Source organism: Taudactylus pleione, unplaced genomic scaffold (assembly GCF_031769625.1).
Source record: "Taudactylus pleione unplaced genomic scaffold, aTauple2 ptg000391l, whole genome shotgun sequence".
NCBI lineage: Eukaryota > Metazoa > Chordata > Amphibia > Anura > Myobatrachidae > Taudactylus > Taudactylus pleione.
In genome coordinates, this window is record NW_028284792.1 from 15,291,110 (window position 1) to 15,308,553 (window position 17,444).

The window sequence follows — 17,444 nt, forward strand, 5'->3', positions numbered from 1 at the left end:
TATTGAAACTTTATTATCCCATGCCCACTGCTTCACAGGTATTTGGGAAAAAGCCCTCGTGCTTTCAGCAGAGGACTGTATTCTTCTGGCAGTGGCCAACGGCAGATTTACCAATTATTGTGTTACCAGTGCAGCCTGTCATACCCAAGTTCTGATAGACACTATTTTGAGGGAATCCCATGCGATTCATCACAATAATTTTGTAGCTACTAGGAGTAGGGGGAAATGGGGGCACATTTTTAAGGTAATTGGGTTTTTTTAAGAACTGCAAAGATATGCTCTTATCATCCTAATCAGCACAGATCTTTGCATCAGACCTCAGGAACCCGCATTAGGTACACTTACTGACGGGTATATGCCTAATGTCTGTAGGCCTGCACCTGATTGCACTTGTGCCCCTTCTGTGTATGCCCCTTCCCTTCACCATTCCACCGCTGCAGTCAGAAGTAGGTGCAACTCTCAGATTTGACCATTAAAGGCACACAAATGGGCATCACTCATGTTTATCTCAAGACCATACACCATATGCATTACTTCTGCTTATTGATGAGGATTTCATATTTATGTATAGTGTCAGTTTCGGTTATCATTATCGAGTTTGCTTATTCCAGTACCCCAGAGCGTTTTACATTCAGGTGAAACGTAATTTTATAGCCACGATAAGCAGTAATAAGAAGTATAATTATTGTGTCTAAAGCTCGATAATTAATATGCTGATTGTGCTATAATTATTATATATGATTATACGATTAGCTAGCATACTATACATCACAAGCCTGAATTACTGTATTAGATAAAATAACACCATGAGATAAAAAGGGAACTATCCTGGGAAAACAAGGACATATGAGAGCCTTATGTATAAGATACAATGCTCTTCATATTTATTCATAACCTAGTTAAATGCAATGGACAACATCAATAATGACAATAATATTCCTAGGAAATAGGTTTTCACTAATCTTCAGGGTCATTGAACATTAGACTTGTGGTAAATGCACTCTACTTGTTTTAAATAGGATCACATTTTTTATTACATTATATAGACAAAAATACTTGGTGCTTTCCAGGTTTAATCATTAATAAAGATGTGAGTCACAAACGTTCCATTATGGAAATAACCAAATCACCCTTAATCTTATACAGTATATTGTAAACAGTTTATACACGTATTTATTGTGTTGATGCTTAGAGAAATAGTTAAAAAATAACTATGCAAAAAAGGTCAAATAAATTCTACATTCAGCAGTTCAAAGTGAACTTGTTCTTCCTGTATGATTAAGTATTTATATAATGTTCTTATTACTAATGTGACAATTTTAGCATGAAATGTTAATATAAAAAAAATCTCAAATGAGTTTTCCTAGTTATTTATGCAATAAAATGTTTACTTAAATGAATATTTAAGTCACTGCAGGTAGTCTGTACTTGAGATTAATTACAATTGTTTCTAAAATGTGTTGTTTCTATCATACTGTATTGCTTCTGACACTCAGTGTTGTTCAGGATTTCCTCTTGTATTTATGTGGATTTATAATATTTACCAAAGAAAATCCACTGACAATATTTTTTTGAAAAACAGATAGAAAGACAAGTTCTCTTCTATCTTGGAAGTACAGTGACACCCAGTGGTTTATTGAAGTAATTATGAGTTATTTACTGTTCCTAGATTACATTTAATGGTGGGTACACACTGGGCGATATTACTGAGCGTCTGCACGATTACGACATCGTAATCGTGCAATCGCTCACTAATCATGCACAAATCGTGCACTTGTATGTTGGAAACGACCAGCGATGCGCACTCCCGCTGGTCGTTTCCGACATTGTCCATCGCCTGAACCTGCAGCACAATCTGACGACCTCGTCAGGTTGCTGCATGTTGGGGAATGGGGGAGAGAGCCCAGCGCTGAACGATATCGTTAATGATATCGTTCAGCGGCTGTGCTCAATGTCATGAACGACATTGAGCACAGCCTGCCGGGGACACACTACACGATATCGGTCAGGGAGCATATCGTGTAGTGTGTACGCACCTTAAGACTTAAAGGAAGATTTACTAAGAAGTGTTTCTGTAATGTATTATAAGTGCAGGCTCATACTATATCTTGTAATGCTACAAGTGTACACTACAGATGTTGCTCCTATACTAAATTTAATGGTGACCTTTTTAGCATAAATAATAAAGAGTGTGGCCCACATACCCACATATAATAGTAGTGCTTAGTTTAGAAAAATAATAAAGTATTTACGCATTATTACAGGTTGAGTCTCCCATATCTAAATATTCCGAAATACGGAATATTCCGAAATACGGAATATTTTCAGCATGACTGAGATAATGAAAACTTTGATTTTTAATGGTTTAATGTACATAAACTTTGTCTAAGGCACAAATTATTAAAAATAGTGTATAAAATAACCTTCAGGCTGTGTGCATAAGGTGTATATGAAACATAAATGAATTTCATGTATGTACACAAACTTTTTTTGATGCACAAAATTATAAAAAATATTGTCTAAAATGACCTGCAGGCTGTGAGTATAAGGTGTATATAACACATAAATGCATTCTGTGTGTATATCTGGGTCCCATTTCCAAGACATTTCATTATAATATGCAATTATTCCAAAATACGGAATATTCCGATATCCAAAATACCCCTGGTCCCAAGCATTTTGGATATGGGAGACTCAACCTGTAATAATAATAATAATAATGATTGCCTCAAATGTGTCCCTAATAAATACCTAAAATCTTCTTTTCTTATTCCAAACTAACCTTTATGGGCAGTAAAAGAAAAGATACAAACTATGGATGAGCGGCCTACCCATGAGGAGGACCAACCATAAAATTAATTAATCTCCAGTGCACATGCCTGCTGTAATAGCCAGGAAGCCAGTTATGATAGGTCTCTTACACTGCTCAGCCAGTCACAGATAAGAGAGAGCTCTTTATTGACTGACAGGCTATTAAGTAGGTAGGCCGCAGACCCATTGGAGGCAGTATTATAGAAATGTGTATGCTCAACTATAGGGGAGGAGCTGACCCTTTTAAAAAATACAGAAAACACTGTAAAAAAGTTCTAGGAGTGCAAACAAATAAATGTAAATATAATTGATGAGCAATGTCAAAAATAGCATTAACATGTATTTATGAAAAAAGTACATAAAAAATATAACAAGTACATATATTATATCATTTATAAATTGTAAACAGTCTAGCAGATTCTTGAAATCATAAGAATTCCAGGATAGCGTGTTGGTGAGAATGTATCCGCATGTAACAGTTTAGCGGCAACGGAGACTTCTATTAAAACAGCTGTAGCTTGAAATTATACATATTAAAAGCAAAATCACAGTCTGTTCCGCTGCCCCGAAAATATGAATGTCAATGTGCTTATGATTCAAGTAAATAAGTTGAAATATACTTTGCTTTGTAACCGCTCTGAAATATATTTTGAAGTAAAACTCTTAAAGCCTGAATAATTCAAATATATGATAGTTATATTGCATAGAGGTTCAGGACTGGGTTTCCACCAAATGTAAAAACAATACAAATAGCTTACAGTAAAACTATTGATATTTTACACAGCAAACCAAGTAAGGAGCTTTACACATTTGAAAGAAAAAAGATAATGGGGGTGATGTATCAAACTGTGGAGAGAGGTAAAGTACCAACCAATCAGTGTCTAAAGCTGGGCATCCACTACACAATTTTCTGTCAGATATCTGTCCAATCTGGCTGGTTGGAATGAAAACCTGGTAATATATGAGAGCTAATTACAGTCGATCATATGGTTTTAAACACTGAAAAAAAGGACAAAAAAAATAGTTCAAATTGGTTACATTTGTGTGTTTTAACCAGTTTGTCTGAACAACCATTTTTGACTAATTTCCAGTGTTTGTGAGTAAATGGACGATTGTCATTTGCTCCCATACATTACCAGGTTTTCATTCCCAGCCAGATTGGACAGATATCTGACAGAAAATTGTATAGTGGATGCCCAGCTTTACTGTCAATGTTCAAACAAGGCTGGTTGGTACTTTGTCTACCTCCACTTTATCTCTCTCTAAGGCTTAACACATATCTCCCAGTATATTCCTAGGTGACCCTGATTCCTAGGTGGCCTTAATAGTCTCTATTCTATGGTAATAATATGACATGTGTATCTACTCTAATGAAAAACTTGGAAATAACTTTATTGAATAATAGAAACCAAATGTTGTAATTTTTCTCAACAAAACTTTTAGTGGGAGAGTTTACAGGCTGTGTTTCACAAATGACCATCAGGAGTTGATTGGTTGGTACTTTATCACTCTCCAAGGCTTAGTACATCTCCCCCTTTGACTGTTCCAAATTTATTTGGTTTGGTCCATTTCAACACCAAAGCATGTTGCGCATACTGCTTGAAGTAGAACGGTATTCAATCAAAGGGATGCCATGTTATGGCTGCTGAAAAAGTTTTACTTAGAAGCTTTTAGTCGAAGAAACTTAAGTAATCTCAAAATGTTGCAGTTGAAACCTGCTTAGTTTGCCCTTCAAATAGTAAACTCAATACAACCCTTTGTGACACCTGCTTCTTATATATTATTCACTATGGTACACGGTTCCTCTAATCTGGTTATTGAAGCACCCAGAAAGGCTAGCTTTGTTTTTATTGTCTGTTCTTCTCAGACATATCCTTGCAAGCTTCTCATAAAATCAGAATGTATGATGATTTTCATAAAGCACTTCACATAAATTTGAATACATTGTATCCTATCAATCAATTCTGAGGATTGAAATGAACTCAAGTAGAAAGTAAATTTCAATTATGTTAAACTCTATTCAGAGTCATAAATATATTCCTTAGGAAAAAGGCAGCTCCATAGCCAAATGTGCAAGTAGATGGGAAATTGTGTGACTTAGATGGGAATAAAAATGATTTAATTTAAGGTGAAATCAAATGGAATAAAGAGAACAGATTTCCTCAAAATGTTCAGCTACGCTTTAGACTTTTTCATTTTTTTGCAGCTATTATTACATTGATGCTAAATGTAACACTATTAAACAGTATTCATTTTGTTTTCATTGCAGATTCTTACCAACCCGAATCATCACTTTACAGATAGTCCATTGTACAAAGATGTCACTTTAGTTGCATGGGATCCTTCTCCTTATTACGCTGATCTTCACATGGTAAGATCCTGTTCTCAATATAATGTAGTGAGGAAAACCTCATTTTCTAAGAGATGGAAAACCTCATCCACACCGCACTGTTTATTGTAACTGGCTGGCAGACTTGGCAAAACGGTTGTATGAAGCCCCAGAGATTCTGTTTACCAGGCGATTCATTTGGCTCCAGGGACATGCATATTGCAGTTATTCAAAATATTTCTCATTTAAAAAAAAAGAACCTCCCTGATCTTAGCACTAGTCCTGAATTCCTCAGCAGAGAAGTGCCTTTGTAGTCATTCTCAGTACCTGTAATAATACAGTCCCATATACAGTGCACTATAATACATGAACATATAATAAAAACATGAAAACACAATATACATGAAAACATGGCATGCACGCTGCCTGCCATTGTAGGACTGGTGCCTTTATGCAGTCGGGTGCAAAATATAGCCTGTTCCCTTGCTGAAAACTACTGTACCAGACACTCTGCCAGCACTTAATGCCTGGGCTCTTCCCCATCCCACTGAGTTTTAGCAAGATTGAGACCCATCACATGGCACCTTTGCCAATGCTATTGTCCCAGAATAATAAACAGACTTTGGCAGCAACGGTTATACCTGGTCAAGATACTTTTAATCATTTACAAATGTAAATAATGCATGTGTGCCTTTGTGAACACATTTGCTAAATAAGTGCCTGCATACATACACATCAATGTGTCATGAGTGGGCATCTGTGTATGCTCATAGTAGCTGAATAGGTGCACCTGTGTAAAGTGTAAAGTAACATAACGCATATTCTCTTTGTTTCTGGTTCTTACATGATCACCATTTACTATTGTAGTATTTTGCTGACTAAGAGTTAAATCATTATATAGTAACAGCTTTATTTGCTATATAACAAATGTTTACATCATAATTGTTAAGAAATAGAAAAATAATTATTTGTTTAGATCATAGAACTTATGTGGGGTACACACTGGCCGGTGGATCGGACGTCTGAACGACCAATCGATTGATCAAATGATTGTGCACACAATCGTCTGGCCGATATGTCGGCCCAGCAGTAACCATTTGAATATTTCCGCACACTTGTGACTTCATATTCAGTGGATTCTGTGCCCAATATATCATTCGGTTGTTTGACCATGTGCACACAAGGAATAATGGGAATGATATATCTGTACAATATGTATCAGCACAGCAGATGTGATATATCTCTGAGCAACATCATCACAGATAGATTCGGTATGTAATACCGACAGACTGGATCCAGGCGGTCAGAATCCCGACGCCGGGATCCCGACAGGGTAAACATACCGACACTTCATCGTCAGTATGCTAACCCTCCCCCTCTCCCTACCCTTAAGCTGGCCACACACCAGACCAACTTTCATCCAACCATCCAACTTGTTGATTGGTTGGAATGAAAATCTGGTAAGGTATGGGAGTAAATGATGATCAGCAATTTGCTCCTAAATGCCAGAAAACAGATGAAAATGGTCGTAAGACAAGTTTGTTAAATGTTTGATCTAAACAATTTGTTGAAACAACAGTTTTTGTCCATTTTCCGGCGTTTGGGAGCAAATTGCTGATTGTCATTTGCTTTCATTCCTTACCAGATTTTCATTCCAACCAATCAACAAGTTGGCTGGTTGGATGTAAGTTGGTCTAGTGTGTGGCCAGCTTAACTCTAACCCTCCCTCTCTGGTGCCTGAACCTAACCTCCCCCTAGTGCCTAAACGTAAACTCCCTCTCCCCACATCCTAACCCTCCCCCTAGTGACTAACCCCTAAACCTAACCCTTACCCCCACCCCACTACTTACCTTCGGCATCCCAGTAGTCAGGATGCCGGCGTCGGTATTCTGGCACCAGTAAGGTAAGCGTCGGCATCCAGATCACCGGGATGCCGAACGCATATCATCACAGATATATCATGTGTACACACTGACTGATGGTCATGACTATTGGCTGTACAAGCAATATGTTGACCAGTGTATACCCAGGTCTAGTCCCTGTGTGTTTTACAGTGGTGCTACAGTAGTTTTTCTTTAAAAAAAAACATAATGGAAATATGATACAACAATATTTTTACAAATATGTAAACATAAGTACATATATATCAACAAAGCACAAAATTACCTGTTCTAGAGTTTACAATATAGAAACACATATAAGGAACAGAATAATTAGCTCACAAAAGAACACATAATTAATTTAACTAATTATTAAATAACATGTTCCTTCATTTTGCCCAATGAATTAGATGGGAAAGTAACATTGGAACATTGAACATGGTTCATTGAATAAGTTTTTTTCCGCTTTAGAAATCGTAACTTTTTAACACTTTAATTTTGTGATAACTTGATCATACTTAATCCACTTTTTTGATCCAGTTCTAAAAGCTGCCATTCATACTGATAGAAGTGATCGTATTTGTTCCTGAATTTAGCATTGTGAACAAAAAAATAACTTAGTCTTTGTGAACTCCATCCATATGTGTTTTTGAAACCTTACCAGACGGCAAATTTATATACAGGTTGAGTCTCCGATATCCTAAATGCTTGAGACCAGGGGTATTTTGGATAACGGAATATTCCGTATTTTGGAATATTTGCATATCATAATGAAATATCTTGGGAATGGGACCCAAATATACACACAGAATGCATTTATGTGTTATATACACCTTATACAGGTCATTTTATACAGTATTTTCAATAATTTTGTGGCTCAAACAAAGTTTGTGTACATACATAAAATTCAATTATGTTTCAATACACAAAGCCTGAAGGTAATTTTATACAATAATTTTAATAATTTGTGCCTTAGACAAAGTTTGTGTACATTGAACCATCAAAAATCAAAGGTTTCATTATCTCAGTCATGCCAAAATAATTCCGTATTCGGAATATTCCGTATTTCGGAATATTTGGATATGGGAGGCTCAACCTGTATTTCAATTACATTTACTGTAGGGTAGAGAGGATTTAGAGATAACAGGCTATTTTAAAATGACACACTGCCGAGTCCAAATGAAGTGATCACCTACAAACCAATAATTTAGAACAAATAATGGGGAAAGAGGGGTAACCAAGATTCATTCATCAGGGATGCAAACCAGAGTAGAATTTCAAATATGTTTTCACTACATCTTCATTGTCATTATACTGCTGTGTATTCATGTGTGGAAAATTATAGCAGCTGGTCTTCTCGGTTAAGTACGTATTTATGTTTATGATCTTTCTATTATTTTGTGTCTTTCTTTTATATAGTGGTACCACAAACCAGACTACAATCTTTTCCCACCCTATGAGCAGCATCGTAAGAAAAATCCAGATCAGCCATTTTATATTCTCCATCCAAAATTCACATGGGAACTATGGAAAATAATCCAAGAGAATAGTGATGAGAAGATACAACCAAACCCTCCCTCTTCAGGTTTCATAGGTAGGTGTGTTTAGCCTATTTATTAATTACAAGATGTACTTGAATAACCATAAAATGTACCTTTTAGCTGTAGTTTAACTATAATTTTGAATGTCCTCTATTAATTAAAAAGTAAGTAGTGAAATATTTTGTACATGGGAAGAGTTCAGCTTGGCATGGGCAGCCATTAACATTAAGCAAGGTTACTGTGCCCAAGGGTGTATTAAGAATGCAGTAAATTCCACCAGAGAATATAGATTAGTTTCTACACAGCCCAACAAAAATATGAGTCATAACTACATTAAGGTTTGAAAGGACAAAAAGCAAAGCACTTTGTATTAGGAAATATAGCAGTTTAAAAGGCTTTAAGAAAACACAGGCATAGACAACATTTAATGCAGGGGAACTCAAAAATATTGATGAGTTGAAGCAGTTCTATAAAAAGGAATAGTCAACAATTCCTACAAGACAATATTCAGGTTTGCGTAATCGCTCCAGGAATTGTATTCTGGTAGTGAACCCCCATAGGGAGGTTATTGGTATTGTTGTTGGTATCTTTCTTTAGGAGCATAAAGCACAATTATTATTATTATTATTATTATCATTTATTTATATGGCAGCGCCTTACAAAGTACATAAACAAGTTGTAGACAAGCGACTTACAGAACAATACAATACAGGACCAGGACATGGATAATATATATCCAGAGCAGCACAGACGGTGTAATGGTAGCATTTCTGCTTCACAGCACTGAGGTCGTGGGTTCAATTCCCACCACGGCCTAACTGTGTGGAGTTTGTATATTCTCCCTGTGCTTGCGTGGGTTTTCTCTGGGTACTCCGGTTTCCTCACACACTCCAAAAATATACTAGTAAGTTAATTGGCTCCCAACAAAAATTAACCCTAGTGTATATGTGCGTGTACATGTGGTAGGGAATATAGATTGTAAGCTCCACTGGGGCAGGGACTGATGTGAATGGCCAACTATTCTCTCTGTAAAGCGCTGCGGAATATGTGTGCGCTATATAAATAACTGGTAATAAATAAATATATATTGCTACATTAGCGACCATAACACCCAGATAAGCAACAGAGCATAAGCAAACAAGTGTTAGGTGCCCTGGTTGTGAGTAAGAAGTAGATGAAACTAAAGTAGGGAGAAGCACAAGAGGGTAGAGGGCCCTGCTCGCAAGACTTTACGTTCTAAAAGAATTAGTACAATTGATGAAATAACGGCTATTAATATTAGCCAAACTTACCTACTCGGTAACGAAGTTTAGGGTATACTCCCAGAAGAGTAGGGCATATTCCCATATCCCATGCAGAATTGAATTGCGCTCCTAAATGTTCACATATTTTTTACAACACAATTTGATACATTTTTGTTCAATAAAAATATGTACAGTCTATTTTTCTTTATTTATTATTACATAGCATAAAGTTTATATCAAATTAATGTAGATGAATACAAATAATTGTAAAAGGTTCACAACCACCTTTGACTATTGTACATTTACACACTCACTGGTATACAGTTTTACTTATGGTTTCTTTCATTACATTTAACAAAACAAAAAAACATGGTTCAATAGAAAACGGACCATAAGATTTTATTATTATTATTATTATTTACAGTTTGAAAATTGACTTATCTGTCACAGCTAGAAGTAATTTGTTTAAACACAATACATCCATAGAAAATAGAAATGTACATAAAATTTAAGGCTTTTAGATCACAGCCCCTGAGTAGGTGACAACTAGGAAAAAAGCTCAACATATGATTCCATTTTGTGGGACATGTATTTTGGTTTGTGTGTTCTCATTTAACTATCCTTCTCGCATAATTTAGAATGAGTGATATGTTATTTGTTTCTTTAAACTTGTGATAAGCTATCAGAAGTTGTGATAAGGTGTCACAAGCTAGAATTCTATAGAACTCTTTGGAATACTTTCTTTTGACCCCTTACAAAAAGTTGTTATACAGTAACTTACTGTATCATGAGATGTCTAGCAAGTAGTGCAAAGCCACACAAATGTCCGGCCAGGAGGATATCTCTATAGATGGGAAAGCGTTTTTTCACAATATTTTTGAAACAGACATTTTTATGTACCCCCACATTATTCTGGAGGCTTTGATTTGGTGAGAAACACTTGCTTTCTATAATTTATCCACTTAATACAAAAGCTGCAATTTAGCCATTTGATACCTTTTAAGAACCTCATATACTTTGCTTATGGCCACTAATGGCATTATATACTGCTATCCAGTCTTAATTGCTATTTTTCGGGGGTTCAGGGTGATTTTCCCACTTTTTCATGCACATCCCCCAGGACGCTCCATGTAGACTTATCTCAAGCCATTGCCGCAAGTGCTGCAAATAGGCCTTTACTACTAATTTTCTCATGATACATGAAAGCATGCCTGATGAAAATGACCCACAAAGTGCACAGTAATGTGACGTGCAACTTCCACAGATAGAACTTGTGGCTTATTGGATTTGGCGAACAGTATCACTTTTATAATTATTAGATCAGCCAGTATGGTAGAAACTACTAGTTTAGTCTCTATTACTATAAACCCAACTCTTCAAAATGTATATAATATGTGATGTTATATTTCGAATAATCCTAAACAAATCTGCATTTAATCTCTAACACACAGGATGTCATTTACGCACAGTCCCACAAAGCATGTAGGTTTTATCATTTATCCATTGACCATTATTTTTACTAGGACAACTTTGTACCATCTTGGCAAATTTCATATGGGAAAATAGATTTATATGGTGTAATTGTAATATGAACAAGTACAAATGTTACACAGTACTGATGTCACTTAGACACTTCCAAAAGTTCAAAGTACCAGGCAACACGATTTCAATGATGATTTTACTTTTGCATACACTTTCCAATGAAAGACTGCAGGCCTCAAATGTTTGTGCATAGCATTTTCACAGATACACTTCACTATATAGGAGCATGAATTTGTCTTCCACAGTGGACAGATACACCCCTTCACACAAACAATGAGTTTTTCCTAGTAGTGTTCTATGTTTATCACATAAGTGTAGTAGTGCATAACCACTTAATGCAGTGGTTCTCAAACTCGGTCCTCGGGACCCCACACAGTTCACTTTTTCCAGGTCACCCAGCTGGTGCACAGGTGTATTCATTACTCACTGATAAGTTTTAAAAGATCCACAGGTGCAGCTAATTATTTAACTAGTAATTATGTGAGGAGACCTGCAAAACATGCACTGTTTGAGGTCCTGAGGACCGAGTTTGAGAACCTGTGACTTAATGTATACTCCATACATACATATATCACTTACTAGTACAATATACACAACATGATTTATTCAAGTACACAATTATCATTTCAAATCACACATGCGGAACACTTACTAAAGAGTGGTTTAGTGTAACCGCCTGTTTTCAAACCTAGATTTACTAATGGCAGAATCGCTGTTTATCAAATCACTACATTAGACATCACCATTCCCCAATTTTTATTTATATGATTTTTTTAAGGTTAAATACAAAACCTTAAATTTATCAAGCTGCAGTTTACCAGCTGGTTACAAAAATACCACCAGTAAAAAAGAGGTGGCTGTAATAGATGAGATAGCTTACATACTTTAATCTGTGAGAAATAAGAGACCTTTCTTGATTGGCAGTCCGTATGTTAAGTAGATGGGCTCCGCAGGCATTCATTCCTTTCAAGGAGCTTCTACATGAATTACGTTGGATAATAACAGAAGGAGGTACCAGTATAATAACACACTGGAACTATGGAAAAAAATAAAGGCTGAATAAGCAGTGGATTTACAAAACCCTTGTTTTTTACATATTTTGTCTGCAATATTTAAAAGGGCAATAACAATAAATGCAAAATCAGGAATGTTTTGTAATTTTGACCTTTTAAATCTGGCAGTCAAAATACTTTAAAAAAATTAAAAAAAGAGAGTATTTTGTAAAACCTCTGCTTAGAAAATATGCCCCATATGTGAATCAGAAAAAATATTTGAAGCATTAATACACTTATCTGTGATTCCAGGCTCAGTCCCTTCATTTCAGTCACAGTGCCACCTGATGAAGTCATAATTATTGAAATAGTTGGGCGTGACTTGGAGAGTGACGTCGGTGCAGACAGGTCCTCTGCCTAAATACCGTAGAAACTAAGTGTACTTTCCAGAATGCAGAGTCGCACTGAGCCTTGAAGCACGAATAAGGGTATTAATGCTTCAAAGATTTTTTCTGATGTACCTGTGTTTTATCCTTTATTAAAATCTTTAAAAAAAAACATGTTCTTTACAGTTGTGTGCCTACTTCTTATTTATTGCAGAGAATTGTGTATGACCCTTTGAGGAAGGGGATAATGAAGGGGAGCTGCACTTTCAACAAAGTGACTAAGGGGGAGATTTACTAACTCTGGAAGGTGATAAATTGGAAATGGAAAGTGATTAACCACCAGCCACTCAACTGTCATGTTACAAGCTGTGTTTGAAAAATGACAGTTAGGAGCTGATTGGTTGGTATTTTATCACTCTCCAATGTATTACTTTTCAAAGCTTAATACATCTGAGTGCGGTAATACTGCATATGGACGACTGCAGCTGCTAACTTTGGACAATATTCCAAAGTAGGAATTGCACACATAGACATATTTATGTGTGTGTGTGTGTATGTATGTGTGTATATATATATATATATATATATATATATATCGGGGGGGGGGGGCAGTATGGTTTTAACCAGTGGTTTGCCATAAACCACTTGCAGTTTGGATGTTAAAACTGATTTTTATTTATTTTTTTTTAATACTGCCCCCAACATATTTTTATTTAGTAAATGTCACCCATGGGTGTTAATTTCTACATTTAAAATTAATGTTGTTTAATTGTGGAATTAAAAGGTAAATCATTTTATGTATTTACAAGACAGAATTTTCTTTTGAGCATGGAGTCAGGTCAGATGTTTCTTTGTCTTGTATACACGGAACCTTCTCAGCATTACCCGGTAACTGTGTTAGTTTCGGGGCCTCGTTAGTGCTGGTGAGTCTTTGGTTTAGCTGAACAACAATTAGATTTGATTGGCATAAGGATTTCCCATCAGTCGTCGAGGAAGGATGACAGTGGAAGAGTAGAAGAAAGCATTTGTAAAACTGTGAAAGCAGAAGAAGAAAACGGTGTTAGTATATAACTAGCATCAGTTTTCCACCAATTTCTATAATGACTAAACTCAATCTTTCTACTTATCTACATAGGTTTATGATTGGCGCAGCAGAAGTGAGCGCTGTGGGGGACGTGACTGTGTGATCATGTTATCACTGCCCTGCGCTCACTTTATGCGATATAAAACAATTATTAGAAATAAATAGATTTAAGCTACTGCTTTAAACACACATATTTTAAATCTGTAATCCTATGCAGGAAGCATGGCAGGAACTGAGTAGACTTTAACAATATCTTGCTGTGTGTGTATTAGGTGTGCTGCTTATTTTGACATCTCGTCCACTGATGAAACATGCAAAACACATCTTGGATTGTTACTACAATGCCATGTCTATCTGACAACTGGATTCAAGCATCATAATACAGATGTGTCCTCATACATCTAGCATCCTTGCGCATTAAACAGCCCTTCTATTCGCACCATACTGTGGCGTGACTTGGTAGCGCAAAGCGTCTTTTGTGTGACTTTTTACCTTCAAATGCGTCTTATTCGCACAGCGTTGAAAATGATATGCGGCATGCCTATGTTCTGTGTGTGACTGCGGGTGTATCTGCATGCGAAACGCTATGTTACAGTTTCAGCGGCTGTAAAACAGTAACGTAGTGTTTCACATGCAGAAACACCTGCAGTCACACACAGAACATAGGCATGCTGCCAGGGCCGGTGCAAGGCTTCTAGGTACCCTAGGCAAAACTTCTGCCTGCACCCCGCAAACTAAACGCGACATTTGCAGGTACCGCAGCCGGTGGGTATACTGCAGCATTAGCATAAACTCATGCTACTGCATTACTATCCATCTCATAGATAGATATAGTTAGAACACACACATTATTTTTATATATATATAGTATACACACACAACATAACAACATACACATAAATATATCTATATATTTAGTATCAGAACAGAATGAGACTGGGTAATACCAGACAGACCTAGAGGAATGAGAATCTGGCCTGCAGGCTTACGCTCTATAGGGTGATGACCCCTGCACTGGGTGACACTGGACGATCGCAAAGGCCAGCAGAATTAGATTCACAGCCCACACAGACCTGCCCACAGCTCAGAGCCAGCCTGTTACCCAGGCTGATGCTAGCCTTTTACCCAGGCTGAAGCCAGCCAGTGCCCAACCAGGAACCCACCACCAGCACCACCACTACAATGCCCAGAGTCTACACTTGCCTGCACATCTCCCGGGAAGTAGACCACATGGTGCAGCTGCTGCCCTCTCCTCCACGGCGGGCACAGCAACACGTCGTTACATCTGCTGGGCTCAGCCCCGGCCACCGCCGGCAGCGGGATGGGCTCCGGGGCAGCTCTCACCCCCGCACACACGCTCATCACCCCGGCCACGCCTGGAGCAGCAGACGTCGGGCGGTGCGCAGGTCTGAGAGTAAGTCAGCGAATGGCATAATCACGCTGGAACCGCAGTCCGCTCACCATGGTAATGGGCAACTCTCCGGATGGCTTTGAAACCTGGACGTATTGATGAGTGACGTCACGCATGGGGCTTAGAGAGCGAGACACCGATGCTCAGCTATTGGCTACACACACTAATGTTCCTCCCCCTCTTCTCTGCTCTTAGCCCAGTATCTGGTGTTGTGTAGTCATGGGGGAGTGGAAGCGGGTGTAGAGAGGCGCCCGCCGCCGGGGTAGGCAGTTTTTCCTAGGTCTCTTAGCCGGCAGGAGTGGCTTCCAGGAGAAAGGCAAGATTATGTCCCCTGTCCAAGGCAGCATCAGCGGGCCGCCCTGTCAGGTCCCGGCGCCCTTAGGCAGCTGCCTAATTGAAGTGCCGGCCCGGCATGCTGCATATCATTTCATGTTGCACGAAAAGACACTCGGCGCTACCAAGTCACACGGAGCTCCCGCATTGTGTGGCGCGACTTGTAGCGCACGGAGGATAGATGTATGTGGACACATCTGTACATGCTGCAGGCTGGGCCAGACCCTGAAAACAGCAATTTAAACAGAAAAGCAGCTTTTCTCATATTTAAATGACTGGATGTAGCTTGTTTAGATTATAGCAAGGAATTTGATAGGATATGACACAATCAATTAATTCAGAAACTGAAAATCCTTGGATTTGACTCAAAGATAGTGGAATGGATAATGTTTTGGCTAAAGGACAAGCGACAGTGATGTAAACAATGTTGTAAGCTCGGATGAAGGGTTGGTAACCAGTGGGAACTTTTGGGATCAGTATGGGGTTCCTGTTTTATTTAAGGTATTAATTTGTGATTATTAGTGTAACACATCATACAGAGATTTAGAGAAAATAGAGGACTTTGAGGAATTTTAAATTTAATACATCAAAATGTAAATAATGCATGTGGAGCACTTAAATCTTAAAGCAGAATACAGAAAGAATGGTGTTGTAATGTCAACAACAGAGGAAATAGCCCTTGAAGTTCTAGTTTCACATGATACGAAGGTAAGCAAGCAGTGTAGTCATGCAGAAATGGTACATGAGCTGCATAATTTATCAAAAAGGACTTAAATAACTAAACATGTACATCATAGAGGAGAGACGGAACTGAAGTGGAATGATAGAAATTCCAATATATCAAAGGGGAACACTTTGAAATTGGAGGATGAAAGACTGAAAGGAAGATCCACGGAAAAGTCCTACAGCAGTTGTCGTGGGAACTCACATAAAACATGGATGCATGTGACAAACACAACTAGTGTTAATACTTAAATACTAATCTTAAAAAAATATAAATACACAATACGTGCAGTATAAAGGGGCCGTTATGTTCTTTTCTGACATGTTTCCTTTCTGTAATTCTTGGTAACAAAAACCCGTCAAGTGCAAAAAATTAATCAAGCGTCAGTCACATCTAACTCTGAACCACTACCATTTAAGTACATTGGAGTACATTGGAGTGGGTGGGTTAATGTGACACTATGTGGCACATCCTCCAAGTTCTGAGAGCTGCTGGATAGGGCCATTTGGTATTAGTACAGCAGTATTATGCTATAAGTCTCATGCATGCATAATAGACGTGAAAAGCTTGAACAGTTTTATATCACACACACATCCTTAATAGGCCCCCTCTTAAACAGTAGTACAGTATTATACTCATTTGTTTTTTTTGACATAACACAGCATGCTACATAGTAGGCAGGTGCTGTCATTTTGTTACATCCAAATATACATTTTATAAAGTGCACACAGTATATATAGGAGGAGATTCATCAAATCTTGGAGAGTGATAAAGTAGAACCAAAAAAAGAAGAGAAAGGGATTGTCTTTTGTTATGGCACACTAAATGATTATTATTATTATATATATGTAAATACTGATAGGTAATATAAAATCAGCTAAATATTATGAGGGTAATATTTTGCTGATTTTATGTATATTACCTACAAATATTTTACATATATATAATTTAAAAGTTATGTTTTCATTTAGTGTGCCATAAGAAAAGACTTTTGTCTTTTTCGGTTACACTTTGTATTGCTCTGTAAGCAAAATTAAGACATAAAGAAAACAAACAATTTATAAGGGGTTCAATAATATAACTCAAACTATATTAAAACACTGGGTCAGAAGTCACACTACTTTTTGTGAGAGAGATAAAGTACCAACCAATCAGCTTCTACCTGTC

At 37.4% G+C, this 17,444-nt stretch overlaps 2 protein-coding genes across 3 annotated transcripts in view; one reads left to right on the forward strand and one right to left on the reverse strand.

Annotated features, from left to right (window-relative positions):
• The window catches only part of ST6GAL2 (ST6 beta-galactoside alpha-2,6-sialyltransferase 2), a 123,846-nt gene that overhangs the window by 96,358 nt on the left and 10,044 nt on the right, over positions 1–17,444 (forward strand). For both annotated transcript variants that reach the window (XM_088445869.1, XM_088445868.1), the window contains exons 5-6: positions 5,081–5,182; positions 8,440–8,614. In XM_088445869.1, the coding sequence (XP_088301995.1) occupies positions 5,081–5,182; positions 8,440–8,614 (277 nt within the window). The remainder of the gene's footprint in view (positions 1–5,080; positions 5,183–8,439; positions 8,615–17,444) is intronic.
• LOC148507586 (pinopsin-like) overlaps positions 13,528–17,444 on the reverse strand; it is a 163,373-nt gene continuing 159,456 nt past the window's right edge. The window contains exon 4 of the mRNA XM_088445870.1: positions 13,528–13,758. Within this exon, the coding sequence (XP_088301996.1) occupies positions 13,528–13,758 (231 nt within the window). The remainder of the gene's footprint in view (positions 13,759–17,444) is intronic.